General features: G+C 39.5%; 2 protein-coding genes across 2 annotated transcripts in view; both read right to left on the reverse strand.

The window, feature by feature from the left end:
• Window positions 1–5792, reverse strand: part of arhgef18a (rho/rac guanine nucleotide exchange factor (GEF) 18a) — a 33752-nt gene extending 27960 nt beyond the window's left edge. Inside the window, exon 1 of the mRNA XM_008275798.1 lies at window positions 5780–5792. The gene's annotated coding sequence lies outside the window, so the exon portion shown is untranslated. The remainder of the gene's footprint in view (window positions 1–5779) is intronic.
• insra (insulin receptor a) overlaps window positions 3036–20304 on the reverse strand; it is a 58110-nt gene continuing 40841 nt past the window's right edge. Inside the window, exons 9-21 of the mRNA XM_008275796.1 lie at window positions 16097–16264; window positions 15085–15283; window positions 13482–13768; window positions 12121–12260; window positions 11331–11490; window positions 10014–10113; window positions 9844–9911; window positions 8925–9154; window positions 8502–8612; window positions 7342–7501; window positions 6597–6726; window positions 6188–6322; window positions 3036–4596 (exon numbers count right to left, since the gene is read on the reverse strand). Of these exons, the coding sequence (XP_008274018.1) occupies window positions 4239–4596; window positions 6188–6322; window positions 6597–6726; window positions 7342–7501; window positions 8502–8612; window positions 8925–9154; window positions 9844–9911; window positions 10014–10113; window positions 11331–11490; window positions 12121–12260; window positions 13482–13768; window positions 15085–15283; window positions 16097–16264 (2246 nt within the window). The 3' untranslated portion in view covers window positions 3036–4238. The remainder of the gene's footprint in view (window positions 4597–6187; window positions 6323–6596; window positions 6727–7341; window positions 7502–8501; window positions 8613–8924; window positions 9155–9843; window positions 9912–10013; window positions 10114–11330; window positions 11491–12120; window positions 12261–13481; window positions 13769–15084; window positions 15284–16096; window positions 16265–20304) is intronic.

The raw sequence follows: 20304 nt of genomic DNA on the forward strand, positions 1-20304 counted from the left end.
TCATTCTTGGTCATTTATTTTTAAAAAGGTATTCTGTATGGGCTGCAAGGTGGCACAGTTGGTAGCACTGTTGCCTCGCAGCAAGAAGGTCGCCGTCCCGGTGGGGGCACCGGAATCTTTCTGCGTGGAGTTTGCATGTTCTCCCCGTGCAGTGTCGGTTCTCTCAGGGTTCTCCAGCTTCCTCCCACACAGTCCAAAAACATCTTCAGGTTAATTGGTGACTCTAAATTGTCCGTAGGTGTGAATGTGAGTGTGCTTGGTTGTCTGTCTCTAAGTGTAGCCCTGTGATAGACTGGTGACCTGTCCAGGGTGTCCCCTGCCTTCACCCTAAGTCAGCTGGGATAGACTCCAGCCCCCCGCGACCCTCGTGAGGATGAAGCGGTGTATCGATAATGGATGGATGGGATTCTGTATTTATTATATGTAAAGTCAAATATTTCAAGCCATTTTTTGTTTTGACTTGTTTTGATTGTGGATTGAAAACCCACAATTTTGTATCTTAAGTTATTGTACATTTTATTTGATACACCCCCACTAGGGGAAGTTCTCTTTTCGCATATTCCAGGAAGCTAGAGCACAGGGTCAGCCACACACAGTGGTGTCCCCGGAGCACATCGGGTTAAGGATTCAAGCCCCAGTGGCAGCAACGAGCCCGACATTCCACTCAGTAGCCCAAAGCCTTAACTACTGAACCACCACTACCCCATAACACATCAGAATATTTCCTAAAACCACTTAAAAAAAACCACAAGAATTTACAGTACAGAAATGTGCAGCTATGTACATTTAAACAGTCAATACTTGGTTGGGGCTCTTTTACCACCAATCACTGCATCATTGCAGCGTGGCATGGAAGTGATCAGCCTGTGGCACTGCTGAGGTGTTGTTGAAGCCCAGCTTGCTGTGAAGGCAGCCTTCAGCTCATCTGTATTTTGGGTCAGGTCTTTCTCATCTTCATCTTGATGATACAGCAAATGGAGGTTCTGTGGGGTTCAGGTCAGATGACTTGGCTGATCAATCAAGCACAGTAAAATCATAGTCAACAAACCATTTGGTTGTAGTTTTGGCTCTGTGAGCAGGTGATAAGCTCTGCTGGAAAAGGAAATCAGCATCTTTATAAAGCTTGTCAGCAGATGGAAGCATGAAGAGCTCTAAAACCTCCTGGTAGATGCTGTTGACTCTGGACTTGACAAAACACAGTGGAACAACACCAGCCGATGACATGTCACCCCAAATCATCAATCAATCACAAAGACTGTGGAAACTTCACAATGGACTTCAGACATCTTGGATTCTGTGCATCTCCAATCTTTGTCCAGATTCTAGGACTTTGACTTCAAAATTAAATGCAAAATTTACTTTCATCTGAAAAGAGGACTTTGGATCACTAAGCAACACTGGAGTTCTTTTTCTCAGGGAAGATGCTTTCTGACAACATCTCTGGTTCAGGAGTATCTGGATGTTAGACAGTTGTAGCTTCTTTCATGAAGACGTCGGTGCTTGGTGTCTCTTGATGCACCAACATCAGCACCAGTCCCTGTGAACCTCTCCCAAGTTCAAGAATCAACTTTTGTTGACAGTCCTCTCAAGGCTGTGGTCATCTCTGTTGCTTTTGCAACTTTGTTTTTTTTTTAAACTACACTTTCCCCTTCCAGTCAACTTTCCTTTAATATATCTTGATATAGCACTCTGATAACAGCCAGCCTTTTTTGGCAGTGAGAAAAAAGTAGAACTTTCTTGATACCCTGAATCTAGAATGGAGTGACCAGAATGTGTGTGAGTGTGTGTGTGTGTGTGGTGCGGAGCATGAAGATTTTGAATACCTTGGCACCATCGTCAGTCACAAGTTCACTTTGGGATGAGGTGACACAATGCTTGTTCTTCCTTAGAAAGACGAGGAAGCTTCACTTCTGCCATTAGTGCCGCAGGCGGTCTGTAGTTCTGTAGATCCATACTGACTGACATTACTGTTATGTGGTTTGAAGGAAACAGTACCACCAACCTAGAACCCCTTAACAGGATTGTATTGATCAACAGCAGGATCATTGGGAGGGAACACTCAACAGAAATGGACATTAATCGTTTTTGGGATCGCTGCATTTGTCATGTTCATTGCACAAATTAAGTTCCTCATGGAAAATTAAGGAATTTTAATTGTATTGATTTTAATTTAATCATTTTGTGATAAATTACTCCTGGACACTTTATAACAAATGTCAGTAATATGTCACATCACTGACATGTAACTGTTTTATCAATACCAACCTATCGTATGCCTGCAGATATTCTGATATAGAAATGATTTACAGTTTCCAACCTTGATTTTTTTTTCTTAATTCAAGATGGATATTTTTTGTTCGGTTTTTATTCATATAGCTGTAGTTCAGTTATTATCAGTAAAAAGTCAAATACCCTGCCAAAGTATGTACCTGTCACAACACTTAGAGAGAATTACCAAAATTATTTGATGGTGATGGTGTTAAGTATTTGTGTTTTAAAAAAATATAAAAAAAACCCTGCCAATTAATCAATTAACTGACTATTAAACTAATTGGCAGGTATATTGGAAACTGGATAAAGTAAAATTTCAAGAAAAAAAAAATCTAAAATTGTTGGTTCCAGCTTCTTCTCTGGTTTTTCTCCACTATGACAATAAACAGAACATCTCTGGGTTGTGGACAAAACAAGACGTTTGTCTTTTTGGGCTTTAAATCAGTGGGCTTTTCCCCAATGACTGACCCTTTATAGACAAGACAACTAATCGATTCACTGAGTTAACAGATGTGTCTTTTATAGAAAATACCAGTGTCTGTATACGTTTCAAATATACCATCTTATTTAACCTCTACAATGTATGTAAACTGACTCGAGTGTGTATGTTGCTTTGTTGTTAGAGACAGGCCCATTGCTATTAAGACAAAACCACAAATTCCCTGTTTAGCCATGTAACAATCTCTGCATTTACTTCAGTAACATGTCAGTGTGAGGAAAAACTCAGGAGACCAGGAAAATAAGAAAATCACTGCCAAAGCCTCTTCATGAATGCACCTTGCTGCATTATTTACAGCACTATTTTATTTGATCTTGATATGATGGGCAGACATCTTAAGCTGAAGACGCCAAACACTTCTTTTTCTCCCAGGCATCACATAGTAAAAGACCAAGTGCTGTTGGTTGATCATGAGTCCAAAAAAGCTAATTAGTATGATTTTCTGGATTAGAAAAAATAAACGTAAGAGACTAACATGTAAAAACATTTTCTATGACCGGAAATACCTCAAGAATGACAACATATCAACTATGTACAAAAACATCAATAGAATATTTATATATATATATTTATACTTTTTTTTTTTTTTTTAATCTTCTATACCCACTAAAATATACCAATGAAGCAGCTATTGGTCAATCTGAGGAACTCGTTTGCCAAAATGTTTCTGAAAACAGTTTAAATATCCTTCAGCTGTAAATGTGAAAACTCAAAAAAAAAGAAAAAAAAAAGAGAAAAAGAAAAAGAGAGAAAACAGAAAATACAGGTAAATAAATTAAAAAATATAACCCGACAAAAGTTCTGTATTTATCCTGTGTGCCATTTTGGAATACTGCAGAGTGTGAGGAGGTAAGCCACTTCAACCAGCTTCTCCAGTGGATCAGAGTTTGTTCAAGGATGGACCATCGTTGGCCATCCAGCAGAGTTCCCAAAGTCTTTCATTTTCAGTTCAGTCTTTCATTTTCTACTTGCAAATAGTCAGACAGAGTTTCATGACGACTGATGTAGGCCACAGACAAAAGAGAAGGGCACTTTTTTCAAAACTTAGCAACCCGGGGATGAACCCTTTTCATGAATTGGGGCGAGGAACACAGTCTGGACTCGGGGAGAGACAGTGGGTTTAGCAGCCTTCTTGTTTGTCAAGAGTTTGTTTCACAGTTGAATCCATTATCCACTCAGTCTAGCACAAACTTGGCAATATATATACATTATATAAACTACAATCATAACCAAGAGACGCAGGAGATTCATCCTTAAATACAAAAAGTGTCTTCTGATATCCGTGCGTGGACTTACTGTAGTGTGTGTTTGTGGTTTCTGAAGAGAAAAATAAGGTCCTGAGATATGCACTGCGGGGCTTCTGAGGTGAGAGTGATACAAGTGTGATCTATATAAAATGAAAACAAAAAAACAAAAATATATTTAAATCTATAGGATCGATGTGTTTGTGCAGGATGTGTACAGTATGTTAGGAGGGGCTGGACCGCGGTAGGGCCAGTATTCGTCCGTTGGTCTTTCCCCCGTTCATGTGTGTGAATGGGATGTGGTGCTCCTCGTAGCTGCCCCTCAGGCCCATGGAGGAGGCCTCATCTCTGTCCAAGCACTGCTCCCTCTGAGAGTATGATGAAGGGTCCAGCGGGATGCTCTCCATGTTTTCCATGTCGAGGTCAAAGTCCTCGCTCTCTGGCGGTTTGTTCTCCTCGCTGTAGAAGAAGGAGACCTCCTGGAAGGAAGGATGCAGGTCCTCCCGTAGCATCTCAATGATCTCCTGGAAGGTGGGGCGCATTTTTGGGTTGTACTGCCAACACATCTGCATCAGGTTGTGTCTGGGTGAGGAGATTGGGGAGATTGAGAGCTTAGTTAAAAACAGTCTCACAAATTGCTTAAGTGTTGTTAGAAACGTATCTCTGTGTGGTTGAGTTACACATCCAAGTTTTTTTTCCAACAAAACAATCCCTTCATGTCTTTAAAATGGCTTACATGTAACTACACACTATTATTTCCTCTAGAATGCGCAGGTCTATGAAGTCCCTTCTTCTCTTTACTCACTCCTCCTTGGCTAAGCTGGAATGCTCACCTATGACTCTGCTCAAACACTATGAAGCTGCTCTACTGTGCACAATGGCAAGTTGTAATACTGGAGCAATTCAGCCATATGCTGAACTGGAGGATTTGTTGTTAAATTTTGTTATATGAGAAACCCCAGAAGTCTGAAAAATGTGCATTGGGCAAATTAAACTTGGCAGATAATTGAGCAAATGAGGCCAAGTTGCCGTCAACAAAGAAGTCTTTCACAGAAACAAGTCCGTGGCTCTTCCACAATGCAAAGGTTCGGTCAATGAGTGATGGAGGGAATAGGGGATTCAAATCAAGTGGTAAAAAAAAAAAAAATTTTGTTATATGAGAAACCCCAGAAGTCTGAATCGATTGTCATCAGCACACTGCAACTTCAAGGTGGAAAGGCTCAGCTATGGTGTTGACTGTCTGTTACGCTTATTAGATGTCTTCAGCAATAAACAAAACAAAACAAAACATATTGTTGTTAACATGGTTGTCTCTCTAGACTGGTGAATGATACAAATAACATGAAAGACTAAAACCATTCATGAATTTGTCCTGCCACTAGGTAGCGTCTGTGCAGCCAACACACTGATCTAGCTTTTTGGCCAATGAGCACCATTGTTGCCGGAAAACTATTGAAAAAATCTGAAGTAGAGCTACACTGAGTGGTGTGTTCCTCCATCATGATAAACATGGAGTTTATTTTGAGTCAATCCCTCACACCATCCTGCTGCAGAAAATTCTTTTAAAGTTTGTTTTTAAGTAACATTATCTAAAAACTACTGCGTACTTTGCACATAATGCCACAGACAGGTCATAAGATTGCAAAAAATATTTAGGGACAGACAACAACATACAGAATATATCCAGCATTATCCTTTAATACAAATATTATGCTATGTATTTATACTTAAATTTATGAACATATTTCTTTTAAATATATTAAACCACATTCCTCTCTGTGTTTACAACATGCCCTGCATTACATCCCTATACAAAGGCTTCTGCAATGTTTAGTTTGTTGGTGTATGAATTAATCTGCAAATAATTTTCTTGCTCATCAGTTAATTGTTTGGTCAATAAAATGTCAGAAATATGTGAAACATGTCAAAGGTGAGGTCTTTAAATGTCTTTGGTCTTCGTCTCACCGACAGACCAAAACATTCAGATTACAATGAAATAAGATAGAAAAGCAGCAAATCTTCTTTGACCTCAGAGCGTTTGGCATTTTTGCTTTAAAATAACTTGATAAATTTGTCAGCAAAACAGTTGTAATAAAACTGACTCGACTTGACTCAGAAAGTGTGAAATAATTTCCTCATTTCATATCCCACGTAGCTCTGTGCTTGTACTTACAGTCTGTCAGCACAGTTGTCTGGCCGGTCTAGGTAGCCTCCGTCCATAACAAACTTGAGGACCTGCTCGTTGGACAGGCCTTGGTACGGCTGCTCAGCCAACGTGCTGATCTCCCACAGCACAACCCCAAACGACCTGGTAAACAGGCAGGGAACAACAGCAACACAGGCAGAATGAAGACACACCAATTAGACACCTGACAGAGGAAATCTGTCTGTAAACACTTCACACAGAGACAAGGTAAACTGAGGACAAGCTGGTGAACAAGGATATTAGAAGAGAACTGAATGCAGATTCTGAAATTTTGAACATGCTGTATCATAAATTTGTCACCCAAACCCTGCCTTCATAACCACTTTCCTATCTGCTCCATGTACAACATGGACCCAAAATCAGAGGTGTGACTGACCAGCAGTCTGAATGTGCGGTGAAGACTCCGTCCTTCAGAGACTCAGGTGCCATCCACCTGACGGGCAGCAAGCCCTTCCCTCCTTTCCTGTAGTAATCGGTCTCATAGATGTCTCTGGTCATGCCAAAGTCTAGGAAGAAAAGATTATTACAAGATTTATACTTTAAGTTACAATCAAATTCACATTTGCAGTTTTTGTAAATATTATTTTTAATTTAAAATGTCAGCTGTGGTATTAACTTTTTCAACCCTAAACAACTTTTATGTCTCAGACGTTGAACACATCCATCCAATTTGCTTAAAATGCTGTTGTTACTCTTTAGTCAGTTTGGTTTGGTTTTCTTCTCGGCTCTGATTTGAATCATATAAAATACAGTTTGAAAACGTAGGATAAATATATGGGTAAGAGCAGTCGTAAAGGCATCTTCAATTACTGATGCAAGAATCCATTAGACACACCAAAGGTTTCTCTGAAAACTTTATGACAAACAGCATTTTCCTGGAAACACAGTCAAAAACAGTTTACTCCTCATCACCTCCTCCATCATTTTTTTTTTGTTGAAAAAAACCTTCAGTTTAAGACTGCTGTGACACAGTAAATAGCAACGCACAGTGCTGTTTGCCAGTGTCCTGTTATCCTACCACTAGGGGGTGCCATAGCCTTAAAAATTTAAAGTTTGCACAGACTGACTTTTAACTAAATCAAGAAATCTTTTGTGGCTATTTTAAGTAAATGAAAACTTACCTCCTATTTTGACTGTAAGATCGTGAGCAACCATGCAATTCCTGGCTGCCAAGTCCCTGTGGACAAACTTCTTGGCGTTAAGATAAGCCATGCCGTCTGCAATCTCAGCGGCCATTTGTATCATCTCCTTCAGAGTGGGTGGCGGACGCCCGGGGTTGTTCTGGGGGACATGACATAGATTTTCATTACCTGATCTGCTGATACAGGCTTGCAGGCATTTTAGTCGACGATGACTTTGGGTTAACAGTCTATTACTTAGTTTTGACACTTTAAATGTATCACTTCTCTAAATCCCACAGCAGTCTATCTGTATCAAACGTTGACTGTCACACTTGGCTTGAACAGCTCAGTACAAACACTTTTCTCACTCAGTTTGCTCGACTAGTACTCAGGGCCAAACAAGCCTGTTTAAGGCTACTGCCAGGTTTCAGTTGACTTTAGTGCTGACTGCTTAATTCTTCTGTCAACATCCAGCAGCTTAGTCTTCCTCCTGTTCCAATCAAAGTGCCATCTGTATATTTACTTCGAGAGGTGACACATCACCGAATGCGTGCAAGCCATCATGACGTGTATCAATGTGCAAGTTAACATTGAAAGAGTTCAGTTACTGTGATAACGACACACAAATAGATCTGTATTTGTCTGCAGAGCTCCTCATCTGATGAAATGAGATTTTGTAGATGCAGTTTTGTTCCGACCACTACAATTGGGCTCGAAACAAAACAGCAGATGGAGCTAATGAGTGAGTAAAAAAACTCTGACATGATCATTGATTGTTGGTTTAATTCAAACATTGATGGAATTAAACTCTATTTGCACATCTGTGGTGACTGTGCTTTCCCATGTACAGTGTAAAGTGTATCTATAGAGCTAATTCCTAGATCAGATGTCAGAAAGTACCCAAGTAGAGAGCAATTTGATAAGCGCAACAAAGACACTCCAGAAAGACTAGTTTCAGTCATTCTGTTTTTAGATCCTTCACTTTAAGAGTAAAAATCCCGTCAGAAATTTGCACACAGATAAGAAAAAAAAAAAAACGCAACCACAGACCAGTGTACCATTTATCTGCATAAAAATGCAGAAGTAAAAAGAAGAAAAGAAACTAGATGTCCAATCCCACCCAAATGTAGCATGAACTTAATTCAAATAAATCACATTACCTCAGCGTCAGGGCGAAGAGAACGCAGGTAACTCTTCAGGTCTCCATGAGTCATCAGTTCCATGACCACCAGGGTGGGCTGGCCTTTAGACACAACACCCAGCAGACGCACCTGAGAGGCAAGAGAGGGATTTTCAGTTCAGTATATGTTTTATTACATTTTCGAAGCAGTAATGAGTCTGATAACATCAGGTGAAGCAGCCGCCCTTACACAAATAAATGTAGGAGAGCTCCAGTATTTGCACAAGATGAGACATTTAGTACTTCCTATTGTAATCACTGACAAACAGTAGTTAAAACATACAGCTGTGGTCCACTGATTCAAACTCCCTCCTGCACTTTTACACATCGTCGATAACCAAAACTGATACCACAATGTCCTCTGCTTATCTATGTGATGAAAGAAGATGACATCTCTCATTACCACATGGTGGCAGCTGAAGGCCTTCATGACCGAGGCCTCATTCAGGAATTCGATTCGCTCCCTCAGGCTGGCGGACTCGTTCACTGTCTTCACTGCTACATGTGTTTCCCCCTCGCCCTTGATGATGTCCTTGGCGATGCCCTCGTAGACCATACCAAAGGAGCCTTGACCCAGTTCCCGCAAAATGGCGATCTTCTCTCTGGCCACCTCCCACTCGTCCTCCTCATACACTGCAAATACATTTCCATTAACATCTTACAGCAGAGAGTTTACTCAAGAAAGCAGGTCAGTGGGAGAAAAAGGGTTAAGGCTAGAAATTCGATAATGCGATTATGCAGTTGGTCTCTATACTATAGTGTCTTTCCAACACTGGAATTAATTTCGCAATAAACCCTGCAATAAATGTTAAGATGTTAAGTAAGTTAAGGAGCCTAGTTAGTAGAGCAAATGTAAATATTTTTCGTGTTAAGTTTAACTTAAGTGTTGCATTTAACCTGATGTGACAAGTGAAGTGGAGGTTTCAGGTTTCCAAATCACCCTGTGTAAGCTGAAAATGGGACTACAATTTACTTCCAAACTAACTTCAATGTCACAAAATCATGTTCATACGTAAATGCCTTAAAATCATATTTGATGTGAGCACAAAAAATATTCCTCCTAAGTATTGAACAAGATTAAGTGTCTTGTCTTCATTAAGTGTGTTTAATTCTTTAATTCACATAAAGCGACAATGGTGTTGAGTGGACAGTTTACAGTAGGGATGTGTTTTCTAGATGTGTGTTACTAAACAGCAGCAAATACCTGTGTTTTTCTTAAACTTTCTCAATGTTGTCCTTACCATCAACAATCTCATCAAAAATAAATCTACTTTAAAAGTAAAAACAAACAGCTTTGACTAAAAAGGCGTTTCTTTGCTCACCGTCATTCGCACTGAGATACTCAGGATTTGAAGAGGCGTAGATGGGACCACTAGGACCTTGTGTTTGACTGAAAGGGAAAAAAGAAACACGTTTATTAAATAACTACTGGCTAAATATAAAATATTAGGAGGCCGAGTGTTGAGCAGGATGTGACAATGTAATCCCATACTTTTTCTTGAACATCACGAATCCTGCCACAGCCACAAACAGCAGCAGGACAAAACAGATGATTGGCCCGATGACGATCTTCACAATGTAGAGAGGATCGCCTGTTGAACACATCCGACCAGACAGTGAGTCACATTTTGGGTGAAGAACAAAAACAAGCTCCACACAGCAAACCCACACAGCTAGGATCAATATGCTGCTCTGTCAACACGATGTCCCCTTTAATATAATTCGCCCCATCTTTGGATGTGGTAACAATAATTAAGAGGAGTGAGTCATACAAGGTTTTTCATGTTAATATTCTGCTTTTATATACATTTACATTTATTTCTAGGCTGTATTGAAAGAGTATTAAGAGCTGCAGATCCCCACATCAATAGGAAGGCATTAAATATTATGAGGATAATATTGATGCATTTGGTTTATTGACGTATTAAGTATGTAATATATTTATTGAGCACCAGTTCTAGCAGAATGCAAGTCAGACCATTGGAGATATTAAAGGAAAATTGCTGAGAGATATGGGCGACGCTGCATATTTCAAACTCTATCAAATGTGTCTATGTCCAATCTTTAAATACAGATTAGAAAATGTTTATAAAAATGTGCCCACAATTGTGAGGATGATTTGCAAAAGTATCCTAAGTGGGTCTTTGGCAGGGATAAATCTGTACAAAGATTCTTTAAAAAAATATATATAGACAATAAACATAATAAAGAGTATATTTCTACATATGCTATGAAAGAATCTGTAAATATGGCAAACTGAGTGATGTGAAAAAACTACACTTGATTCTCTGCTGTCCTATTTTTGATGATTTGAGTCTAACATCTAAAAAGGTTCATGTTCCAGATTAGGTTCTCAGTGTGACTGATGCTAGAGTTTTATAAAGAATATATACAATACTTCTGATAATAATATAAGAAAAACTTGAGACTAGACTATTTATGATCGAAATCACATACACTATTTAATGTTTTAACATAAACCAATGCATATGTAGGATTGCTTTGCTTGATTTGTTGATTTTTGTTTGTTAAAATGTGCTGTTTTTTAAACTTATTTTTACATATATTCAAATATAGTGCCGTTAGATGGCAGTCAGCTTACATACTGGAGTGCATGAATGGATGTGTCATGTAAATGGCCACAGACAAAACTCAAACCACTGACTAATTCAACCAAATTTACTGTTCAGAGTCTTTTAATGATTTCTAAACATTTTTCAGACAATGAAAATCATGAAGTTACTTTCCCACTAAACCTGACTAAAACTAAAACAAAGTCTGGGCTCAGTTTGTCCTAATAGAGACTTACTTGCGTCTTGGACATAGAAGTATGTGGGCTCAGTCCACGATCCGTTCCCAGCCAGCGAGGTGGCCCGGATCCTCACTGTGTAGTTCCCAGGATGCATCACTTTCAGCTTGCAGCCACGGGTCGCTTTGTACATTTTCCTCGACACACAGTAGTGCAGCTCCTGCAGAACAAGAACGCGGAGGTTTAGGCCGAGGACAGCTGTTTCATAATTTCCGAGTTTAAAATAAAGTTTTGACTCATTTCATACTGACACTTTGTCATCTCCCTTGCTTAAAACAGGTTTGTGTTTTTTAATGTTTTTTTACTGCGGACATCTGAGTTGTTTTTTTTTTGTTTTTTTTTTAATTGTTTACCACAGCAACTAACAGCTTTCGGCACTGACCTGATGTTTTGTTGACCTATCTCCATGGTGCCTAAAACATGAAGCAATGCTAAAAATACTTTGCTATCAAGGTTATCCCACTAATTAAATTACTGACACCACAAAGCCAAATTTCAAAGTACATCTTGTGTATTAAGCATTGCCTCACTTGGCTGTCTGTGCTGCATGGCCAGACAAAGATGGACAAATGTCATTTTTTTCTCATTACTGGCTCCAGCCATTGTGTTTAATGAGAAGAAGGACGGTAAAATTGCTCTTTGGGTAGGAGTAGGCTGTGTTGGAGTGAACAACAGTGGACTCACAGTGAACTTGTGCACAGAGACTCAAGATTCACAATACTACATATACTAAAGCAATAAAGCCATGACAAATGTGTCTGTAAATGTGTGAGTGTGTACATTTCTTTACCTCAGTGTCTCCCAGTCTCTTGTAGTTGACCTCATACAGGATGATCATACCATTAGGGGCTGTGGGTTGCTGCCAGGTGATGTGTACTGTATTTTCTGTCACCTCATAACTGATGGGACCTGAGATGTCATCAGCTTTGTCTGCAGAGAACAAGGTGAGATGGTTTCATGATTCATGTCTCTATTAAAGCTCTGGCTTGCTTGGAGTAAATAGGTGATGAGCTGCTTTCCTTGTGGCTATAATCCCATTGCAGCCACAATATCCCTGGTTTGATACAGGCTGAAGACACTCCCTCTGTGTATCTTTTTCTCTTGCTCTTTTTTTTTTTTTTTTTAAATTTCTGTGACATTTTTCCTCACTGTGGGCTATTTTTTCACTGCAATATAAAGTCCTGCACCACTATGGAAACAAAACAACCACAGCTAGAAGTAGAGACTTCAAAAATCCCTTTTGTGCAGTATAACAAAAGTTGAATTTATAAAAAAATGGAGTCATCATGTACAAGACTTTTCCATGTACCTACAGGTGTTACCAATACTAGAAAACATGGTGACTCGACATGCTATAGTTTTTTTTAAAGAATTTGGTTTGTGCAAATGCTTTATTTTTTAGACCAATATAGAGTAAAGGGATTTTAACGAAATAACACAAATTTAGGCCAAGTTTTTAGTAAGTTTTCCGACAAAACTGAAAGTCACACATGGTGACACAAGTTTAAGAGCTTATGGAAATGCGACACTTGATTCTGATGATACATGGTGTAATTTTGGCAAACAAAAAAAATTATAACAAGCATTTAAAACCCACTGGCAGGTTTTAGGGACTCACAGGGATAAACAAATCTCAGTGTAAAGCAATGGGTCAGATACAGTAAGAAACCCAGGCTTGTAATGACATTATTGTTCAGGAGCATATTTTACAGAAACCAAAGTTAAGAGTTTTTTAATTGACATATAATTTTGTGTGATCCAGTATTGCTCTATATCAAATGCTGAAAAACATATCTGTCTTTTCGCTGCCAAACTGGAAACAGCTGGCAATTCAACCAAAACAGTAACTGGCAGTAAAAACCAAATCAATGAGGTGAAAGGCGAAGCTAAGGGGAACTGCAGAGTCAGGAATCTTTTTTTTTGTGTGTGTGACTGTTACTGTACATGATTCCTTTCTAATTATTTTATGTAAAATAAAATGTTTGATTCAGAATACAAAACCTCAGTAATACACAAACGATGTTATCACTGCATGAATCTACGAGTTTTCTTTCTTTGCCAATAAGGAAAATTCTACAGGAAGGGGAAAAACTCAGATGATGACAGATAGAAAACATTACAGCACTGACAGACGGAGAACTATCTCCTTACGTTCAGGCATTGTGCGTGCGCTGACATATGCTGCCATACTGCATCGGGCCGCGTCGGTTGGGTGGTTGCAGGCGTGGATCTCGATCTGGTAGCTGGTGAAGTGGCGTAGGCTGGAGATGACCGTGGACTCCTTGGCGTGGACTGTGACTACGGTCTTGGTGCTTTCAAAGGTTTCCTCATCCTCGTCGTCAGGGGTGCCGGTGCCCCCCGGCAGGCTGGGGGTGGTGGTGACGAAGGGGTGCGTTCGGTTGGCGATGCCCATCACAGAGCGTCGCTGTCTCGAGCGCCTACACAAGGAAAAAACAAGTTTAAGGTGCTTTACAGAATATATAAAAGTCATTAAATTGGAGAAACAGCACAAGACATTTAAAGAAATATAAAACTTGAAAAGACAGAAACACACTTCTTCAACAGAGGACACACGTAGGGTTTGATGAGTTTTTTTAAACCCAACATTATCTGTGGCTGGCTTTGCACTCCACCTTCCTGCATGGATGTTTGAAATGCTTTTTACATGTATTGTGGTTGTATGAACCACCTTTTCGAGTATAACCCAACATATATACTGTATATATAATATGTACATATATAATAATATAAGAACTTTGATAACCATGAATTAGAACAATCTTATTCTAGGACGATAGGGTGCCAACTTCAAGGAAAAACCTACACAAAGCATCTCAGTAAGGTGTTGGGCCACCACATGCCATCAGAACAGCTTCTGTGTGCTTTGGCACTGATTCTCCAAGACTTTAAAATCTCTGGAAAGTTATTTCCTTATTTGATGTTTTGACGGTGTGGTGGAGAGTGTTGTCAGACATGTTCAAGCAGATTGAGATCTGATGATTGTGAAGGTGGTAGCATATGATTCACATTAATTCTAACAAAGCACTCCCTGACCCCCGTGTCCTCTGTATGAGGGCATCCTGGATGAGACCACTACCATCAGGTTAGAAATGTTTCATCACTCAATACAACTTTGTATTTATCTGCAGTGAACCTTCCTTCTAAAGGGACATGTGGAACCAAACCACGCCAGCAAAATGTCACAGTTCAAGGGTTAGAGTTTTCCCCTAATGTGTCACCTGTCTGTATTTACAAATAGATTCTTCTGCTTGTCCACACACGCAACAGGTGGATGGTTGTGAAAGAAAGCTTTGGCTGAATCCCCAGTACGTCAGCAACAACTATAATACAACACAATAAGGCTGAATCATGCCACTTTTATGAGTGTGCTGGGCATGAACTTAAATTTGTTGTGAGGGAAAGATAGAAAGATATTTACTCTGTTGCCCCCATCAAGAAATTCAATTTCAGTACATACGGGCACCAACATGAACAAACAGAACACATTACTGGATACACATAATTAAAAGTAATACATAATTAAAGCCAGACTAAACTGAAAACAATGTTGAACTTGATTGAGTTTGAAAATGTGAGGACCAAAAAAAAAAAAAAGTATCTAAAATCCTTTCTTGTTTACTCCAACTCCACTCAAACTTAAATGATTCTCTTGAGGGTAATGTTCATCAATAATTAAGCTCCAAAAAGTTCACAATGCAGAAAATAATTGTTCCAACATAGTTCGGAGTCTTACTTGATCTCAAAGACTTCATTATGGAGGTAATTCTCAAAGGTTTTGCGGTACTCTGAGTCCTCTTTCTCCTTCTTGAGCTCCTTGTCAGTTTTGGGGCAGGCACAGCATCGGGTCCCCTGGCCCTGCTCCTCTGTCTGATTCCACTTCTGCTCCTCGTCACTGTCCACCTGAGTGGGTACCCGCGATGGTAACTTCATCCCTGATAAAATGGAGTCAAGCACCAGAGGGGGAAAAAAAATACATTTAGACAGACAGAGTGGGCTGACAGGTGCAACAAGCACAGATATAAAACAGTTTTATGCACAAATATCCATGTACACACCGTCCCCCACACACGCCTGAGGGGTCATGGCTGTCATTGTCATCCTCAGGTCTAACCCTCTCTAGCGGAGATAAATTACCAGTGACACGTCCCCCTGCGGACTCCAATCTCTCTGGGTGTGTAGGAGTTATGACAGTTCCAAAGATGAAAGTTTGGACTTGATTGTGTGCTAACATAAAAAGGCACGGATGGCATCAACATAGGTCAGACAGCAACCAAAATACTTTAGCCATGAAAAATGGATGGACTTTGCTTGAACCTGAGCTGGAGTGAGAGGAAGATCTTGAATGTGTCAGTGCTGTGTAGTTTGAAAGTTCTTTTCTTTAGTTTAAGAGAAAATGTGTTCTGGAAGCAGAAAATCCTGAAATCTCAAAACTGAGCGGTGCTTGAAAAAATATGTTTTTGGCCGTAGTGTCTAACCAACTTTTGTGAGTCTTTGAAAAGCTGACTTTTAATTTGAAAAACAACACATATCTTGATATAAGTTATCCATCAAGGAGAAGGAGATCACAATGTCATTACACATGAGTAGACATTACATATGAATAGACAGCAGCAACTTGTAGCAGTCGAGAGCTTTTGAGTGAGAAGAGCTCTCCAGATAATGGAAACAGGGTTCAACAGACAGACACACAAACCAGTCACTCAGTACTAGACACAAGATACACAACCACAAACAATGCGGCTCACCCTTCTGACAGTAGTCAAACTTGTAGAGCTCGCTGGCCTCTGGCTGGCGCTGGCAGAAGACCAGGTAGTGAGTGATGTTGCCGTTGGGGTCATTGGGAGGTTTCCACTTGAGGATGATCTGGGAAGAAGAGTTGGACGAGGAAATTGGGTCCAGCGGGACTGAGGGTTCTACAAAACAGAGACATTGCAGAAAAAAGGAAGAAAAGAAAAGAATTTAGTTCTTCAATATGTATTTGTACTTATATAAACCAACTTGGGATCTGAATTTAAATAGATGAAGTACGGATGTGAGATGTTGGATTTTTGCTGATATCCAACATGCTGACATTTTCCAACTCATCTTGGTGGATTGCAGATGCACATATTACTTCCAACTAATGCAAAGTAGTAGTAGTAGTAGTAGTAGTCGTCGTGAAAGTACCGTATTATTATACCTACTCGTAACATGTAATTGTGAAAATGACATTTTAAAACAAAACTATGAATGTTTAGCCTGACGTGCATGAAGTCAATGTTCATTTAGTACTGAGGCCAATGTTTCTTTTAGTATATTTCTGAATTCACTGTGAATCTCTAAAATTAAGCATTACTGGAGGCTCTTAAATTACCCTACAATAACAGTGTGATCGGTCAGAGGGGTCAACTAAAGGATGAAGCTGTTCACAGTTTGATTTCCTTTTAAAAGGGGGAGCTGTTGACATTTTATTGTTATTCAAAAACAAACCGAACTGCATCTTCTCATCTGTGTCCTCTCAGAGTGGTAAGTGCTGCTCTGCTAAAGGGTCACTGGAAAATCTTTTTTTGTTTGTTTGTTTGATTAAATAAATGTTGACTGCAATTTACTCTAAAACCTACTACAGAGACATAAAGCCAAACAGCAATGTGTGAGAACAGCTCTTGGGAGACTTTTGAACTTTCATTTGATTTGCAGATAGCTCTTCACCTGGATATGATGTTTTCCGTTAATTAAATGGAAGTAGTATGTCTGTATGACACCTTTGTCGGAGCTAGAAACTTTAACAAACAAGAATCATTAGATTTTCCACCTTCTGAAAAACTTAACCACATCAAAGCTTAAGATTATGATATCAGAATCATGTCCTTGTGTTTCATTAAAAAGCAAATAAAACAAAAAAAATTACCAAAAAAACCCCCAGACTGCGCTAACCAGATTCTGTAAAAAGAACAAAAAAGTTCTGTGGTCCTCTTCAGCCGTAGCTGCACTATTTTCACAGAGGTGCATGAAAAATGAACCCACAGAGAGTAAAATGGAAGAAAAGCAGAGAAATGCTTTGAAATGTTTGAGGTTCAGAGAGTTACATTGTGTGGCAGCCCTCCCTGTAGGTTTGGGACTTGTTTTCTGTTTCAGCTCATACATGGTATTTTATATATTATATCAATGTGAAAACAGTTTTATTTACAGTAAAAACTGTAAATAAAAGTTTTTAAATATCTAAACATTTCTAACGAGTTGTTGTCCAAGATTACTGTTCGAATCTGTTGATCATGTGCTGCAGCTTTGTGAGTTTCCTGTTTTTCTCATGTAAAGACATTCACACACAAAACAACTATTAATCTTAAGATCATCCAGTAAAATTGAAACAAATGCATGCCCTTATTAGTGATTTTGAGAGTGAGTGATTTAATACCTTGTCTTGGATTGTGTCACAATTAGCGCTGCAAGTCTGCAAATTAATCACTGGCAATTGTTAAAGATGCCAGAGGACAAGTGCTGTTTCAGTCCAATTTGCATTTCAAATTACCGTACAAATAATGGAACACACTTACTGGCACAGTGTTGCTCTGTGACCCACAGCTGCCTGCTCCGGGTATTCCCCATCAGTTTTGTTTTGTTGGCAGACTGCTTGATGCTTGTAATGTGTTCAGCTTTAGGATCCAGTGTTTCAGTTTACACTTAGAGGTTTTTATGCAAAACCAAATGAAGAAATGTGGATTGTTAGTAGCATTTTCCACTTAAAAATATAGTTTTTTGTTCATGTTTGTAAATTTCTCAGTTGTATCTTGTGACTCTTGATTGGTATATATGTGTCAGCTTTAGTTCAGTCCTAGTTTTCCATGTACTGTTTTAATGTAGGTCTTTTTTTAAAAAAAAATTTGGTTAAATGAGGTTTAGGTTATTAGTTTCACTTCTAGTTTTTAGTTTCTAACCTTCATTTTACATGATTAATTTTGAAAAAAATGCCAACTTATTTTCAAGGTTGTTTTGTTTTAGTTTCATTTTTACATCAGTTGACTTGTTGACAAGGTTTTTTTGGTTGCAGTTTACTGTAATGACCTCTGAGCATCACACCAGTCATTTTGTGGTGACACACTTTACATGATAAGCACTCTAAGTGCTGCATGAGTGAAATCTCAGTCAGTGTGTGATTTGCAAACACAGGATGGGGACTTTGGCATCAGCCGCAAATGTGCAATGCTTTTGAGTTTCAATATTTCTGAAAATATCTTAGGCAGCTATATAATTACTGTTTCAGGTGAGATTGTTCTTTTATTCGTCTACACAAAGACCTGTTTTGTGATCGTTCACTTGCATTACATACGGTCACCTGACAATAAAGGTTGTATTTGGTGCTGCAAGTAGAAAACGAGGTTATGAGCTTGTAGCATGAACACTTGACTTATATCGCTGTACATCTGATAAGCTGTGTTTTTTTGAAACTCAATCAGATTTTCGAGTGGGAGGCCTATAAAGTGTCCTGGCCTGAAGTGGAGTCACACTTTGGAGAATCAAACAAGGTTTACATGTTGACATTTCTATGCTATGGGAAGATTATGTGAGCAGGAGGATATATATGTAGAAAAAGTGGTGGGTGGGGATGTCAGACTAAACCCTGAGGAGAAGCACAGGCCTGAGCTTTGTTGTCACAGTGTGATTATGTTGTCCTTGTTTCGAGACGATGCAGCACACTGGTCGGACCACATTGTCAGACTACGTTTCACCAGCAACAGCTTATTTGTAATGACAGCTTTGCCCTTCTGATGAGGTATGCTGGTTAGATGTGACACAGACCAGAAACCTGGAGCGGCAGTCAGATGGGTAAAAAACAACCCTCACTGACTGATGCGTATCTGCTGGGAGCCTGTTTCGTGCGAACGAGGGATGCCATGTTTGATGCGGTCTATCAGGAAGGAAATGTACATTGTCTAAAAGGAAGCCAGCTAGACAGGCCATCATAACTGTGATGAACCCAAACTGCACATGACAGACTCTGTGGGTGGTAAAAAACAATTAGGTACTGGGGAAGGTTTATGATTGCTGCGTGACTGACTGATGCAGACACCTCACACAAGGCAGGGTCCAGTAGGTCGGTGGCACCCTAGGCAAATCGTGCCATCTGTCTTCCTCTTCCCTGTTCTTGTGCCAAGGACATTTTGGCAGCTGTGAGACTGACACACACAACACTGACTCCACCAGCCAATGATAGTAACACCACAGGATGACCCTAAATATAGTTGAATTCTAGTACAGAAGAAGACACTGACCTTTTCCACTACGAGAGCTTAACAACTCATAACCTAGAGCTGACCAAAACCTGATGTTTTAAGAAGCTGTTATTCTTTTAGGCTCTGACTTGGTTTTCACTGTGTTTTATAAGAATGTTTGGATATACACCAGAGAATGTATAAATAGTCTTCTGCAAGGGTTGAGTGATTCTTAGCCTGTCCAATTACCAAATTAAATATTCACAATTTTTCCAATAGTTGGGATAGTTTTTATTTATTTATTTATTTTTTAACACATGCAGTTACTGTTTTGGTGGTCACCTAGGGGCAGAGGAAACAAGCTCTGAACACAGCACTTTATTTGCACATCCAGCAGTTAAGAAGCTGCAGATTAGCATTCACTTGGAATGTTTGTGTCCTTGGCTGCTAAATGCTCCACAATGACCACTAGCCAGTCATTAACTGTGTTTGTTGCTAGGCAGGTAGTGCACAGTGGATTTAACACCACGTCTGCACATAAGGTGTAGCATGAGTAGCACATTAGCTGAATTGCAGCTGCAGTGCTCTGTCTTTGTCTACACAGGATGCGTTCAGGCACAGTGTTTTGCAGTTGCATGCATTTGATGTATGAAAATAAGAGTCCAAGGAAAAAAAAAATATTTTGAGCTTCAATTACACTGACTAAGACCACCTGATTCATGATTCGCCTGAGCACATCTGTGAGATGATGACTAAAAATCATG

The sequence above is a fragment of the Stegastes partitus genome, unplaced genomic scaffold, assembly GCF_000690725.1.
Source record: "Stegastes partitus isolate 25-593 unplaced genomic scaffold, Stegastes_partitus-1.0.2 Scaffold59, whole genome shotgun sequence".
Classification (NCBI taxonomy): domain Eukaryota; kingdom Metazoa; phylum Chordata; class Actinopteri; family Pomacentridae; genus Stegastes; species Stegastes partitus.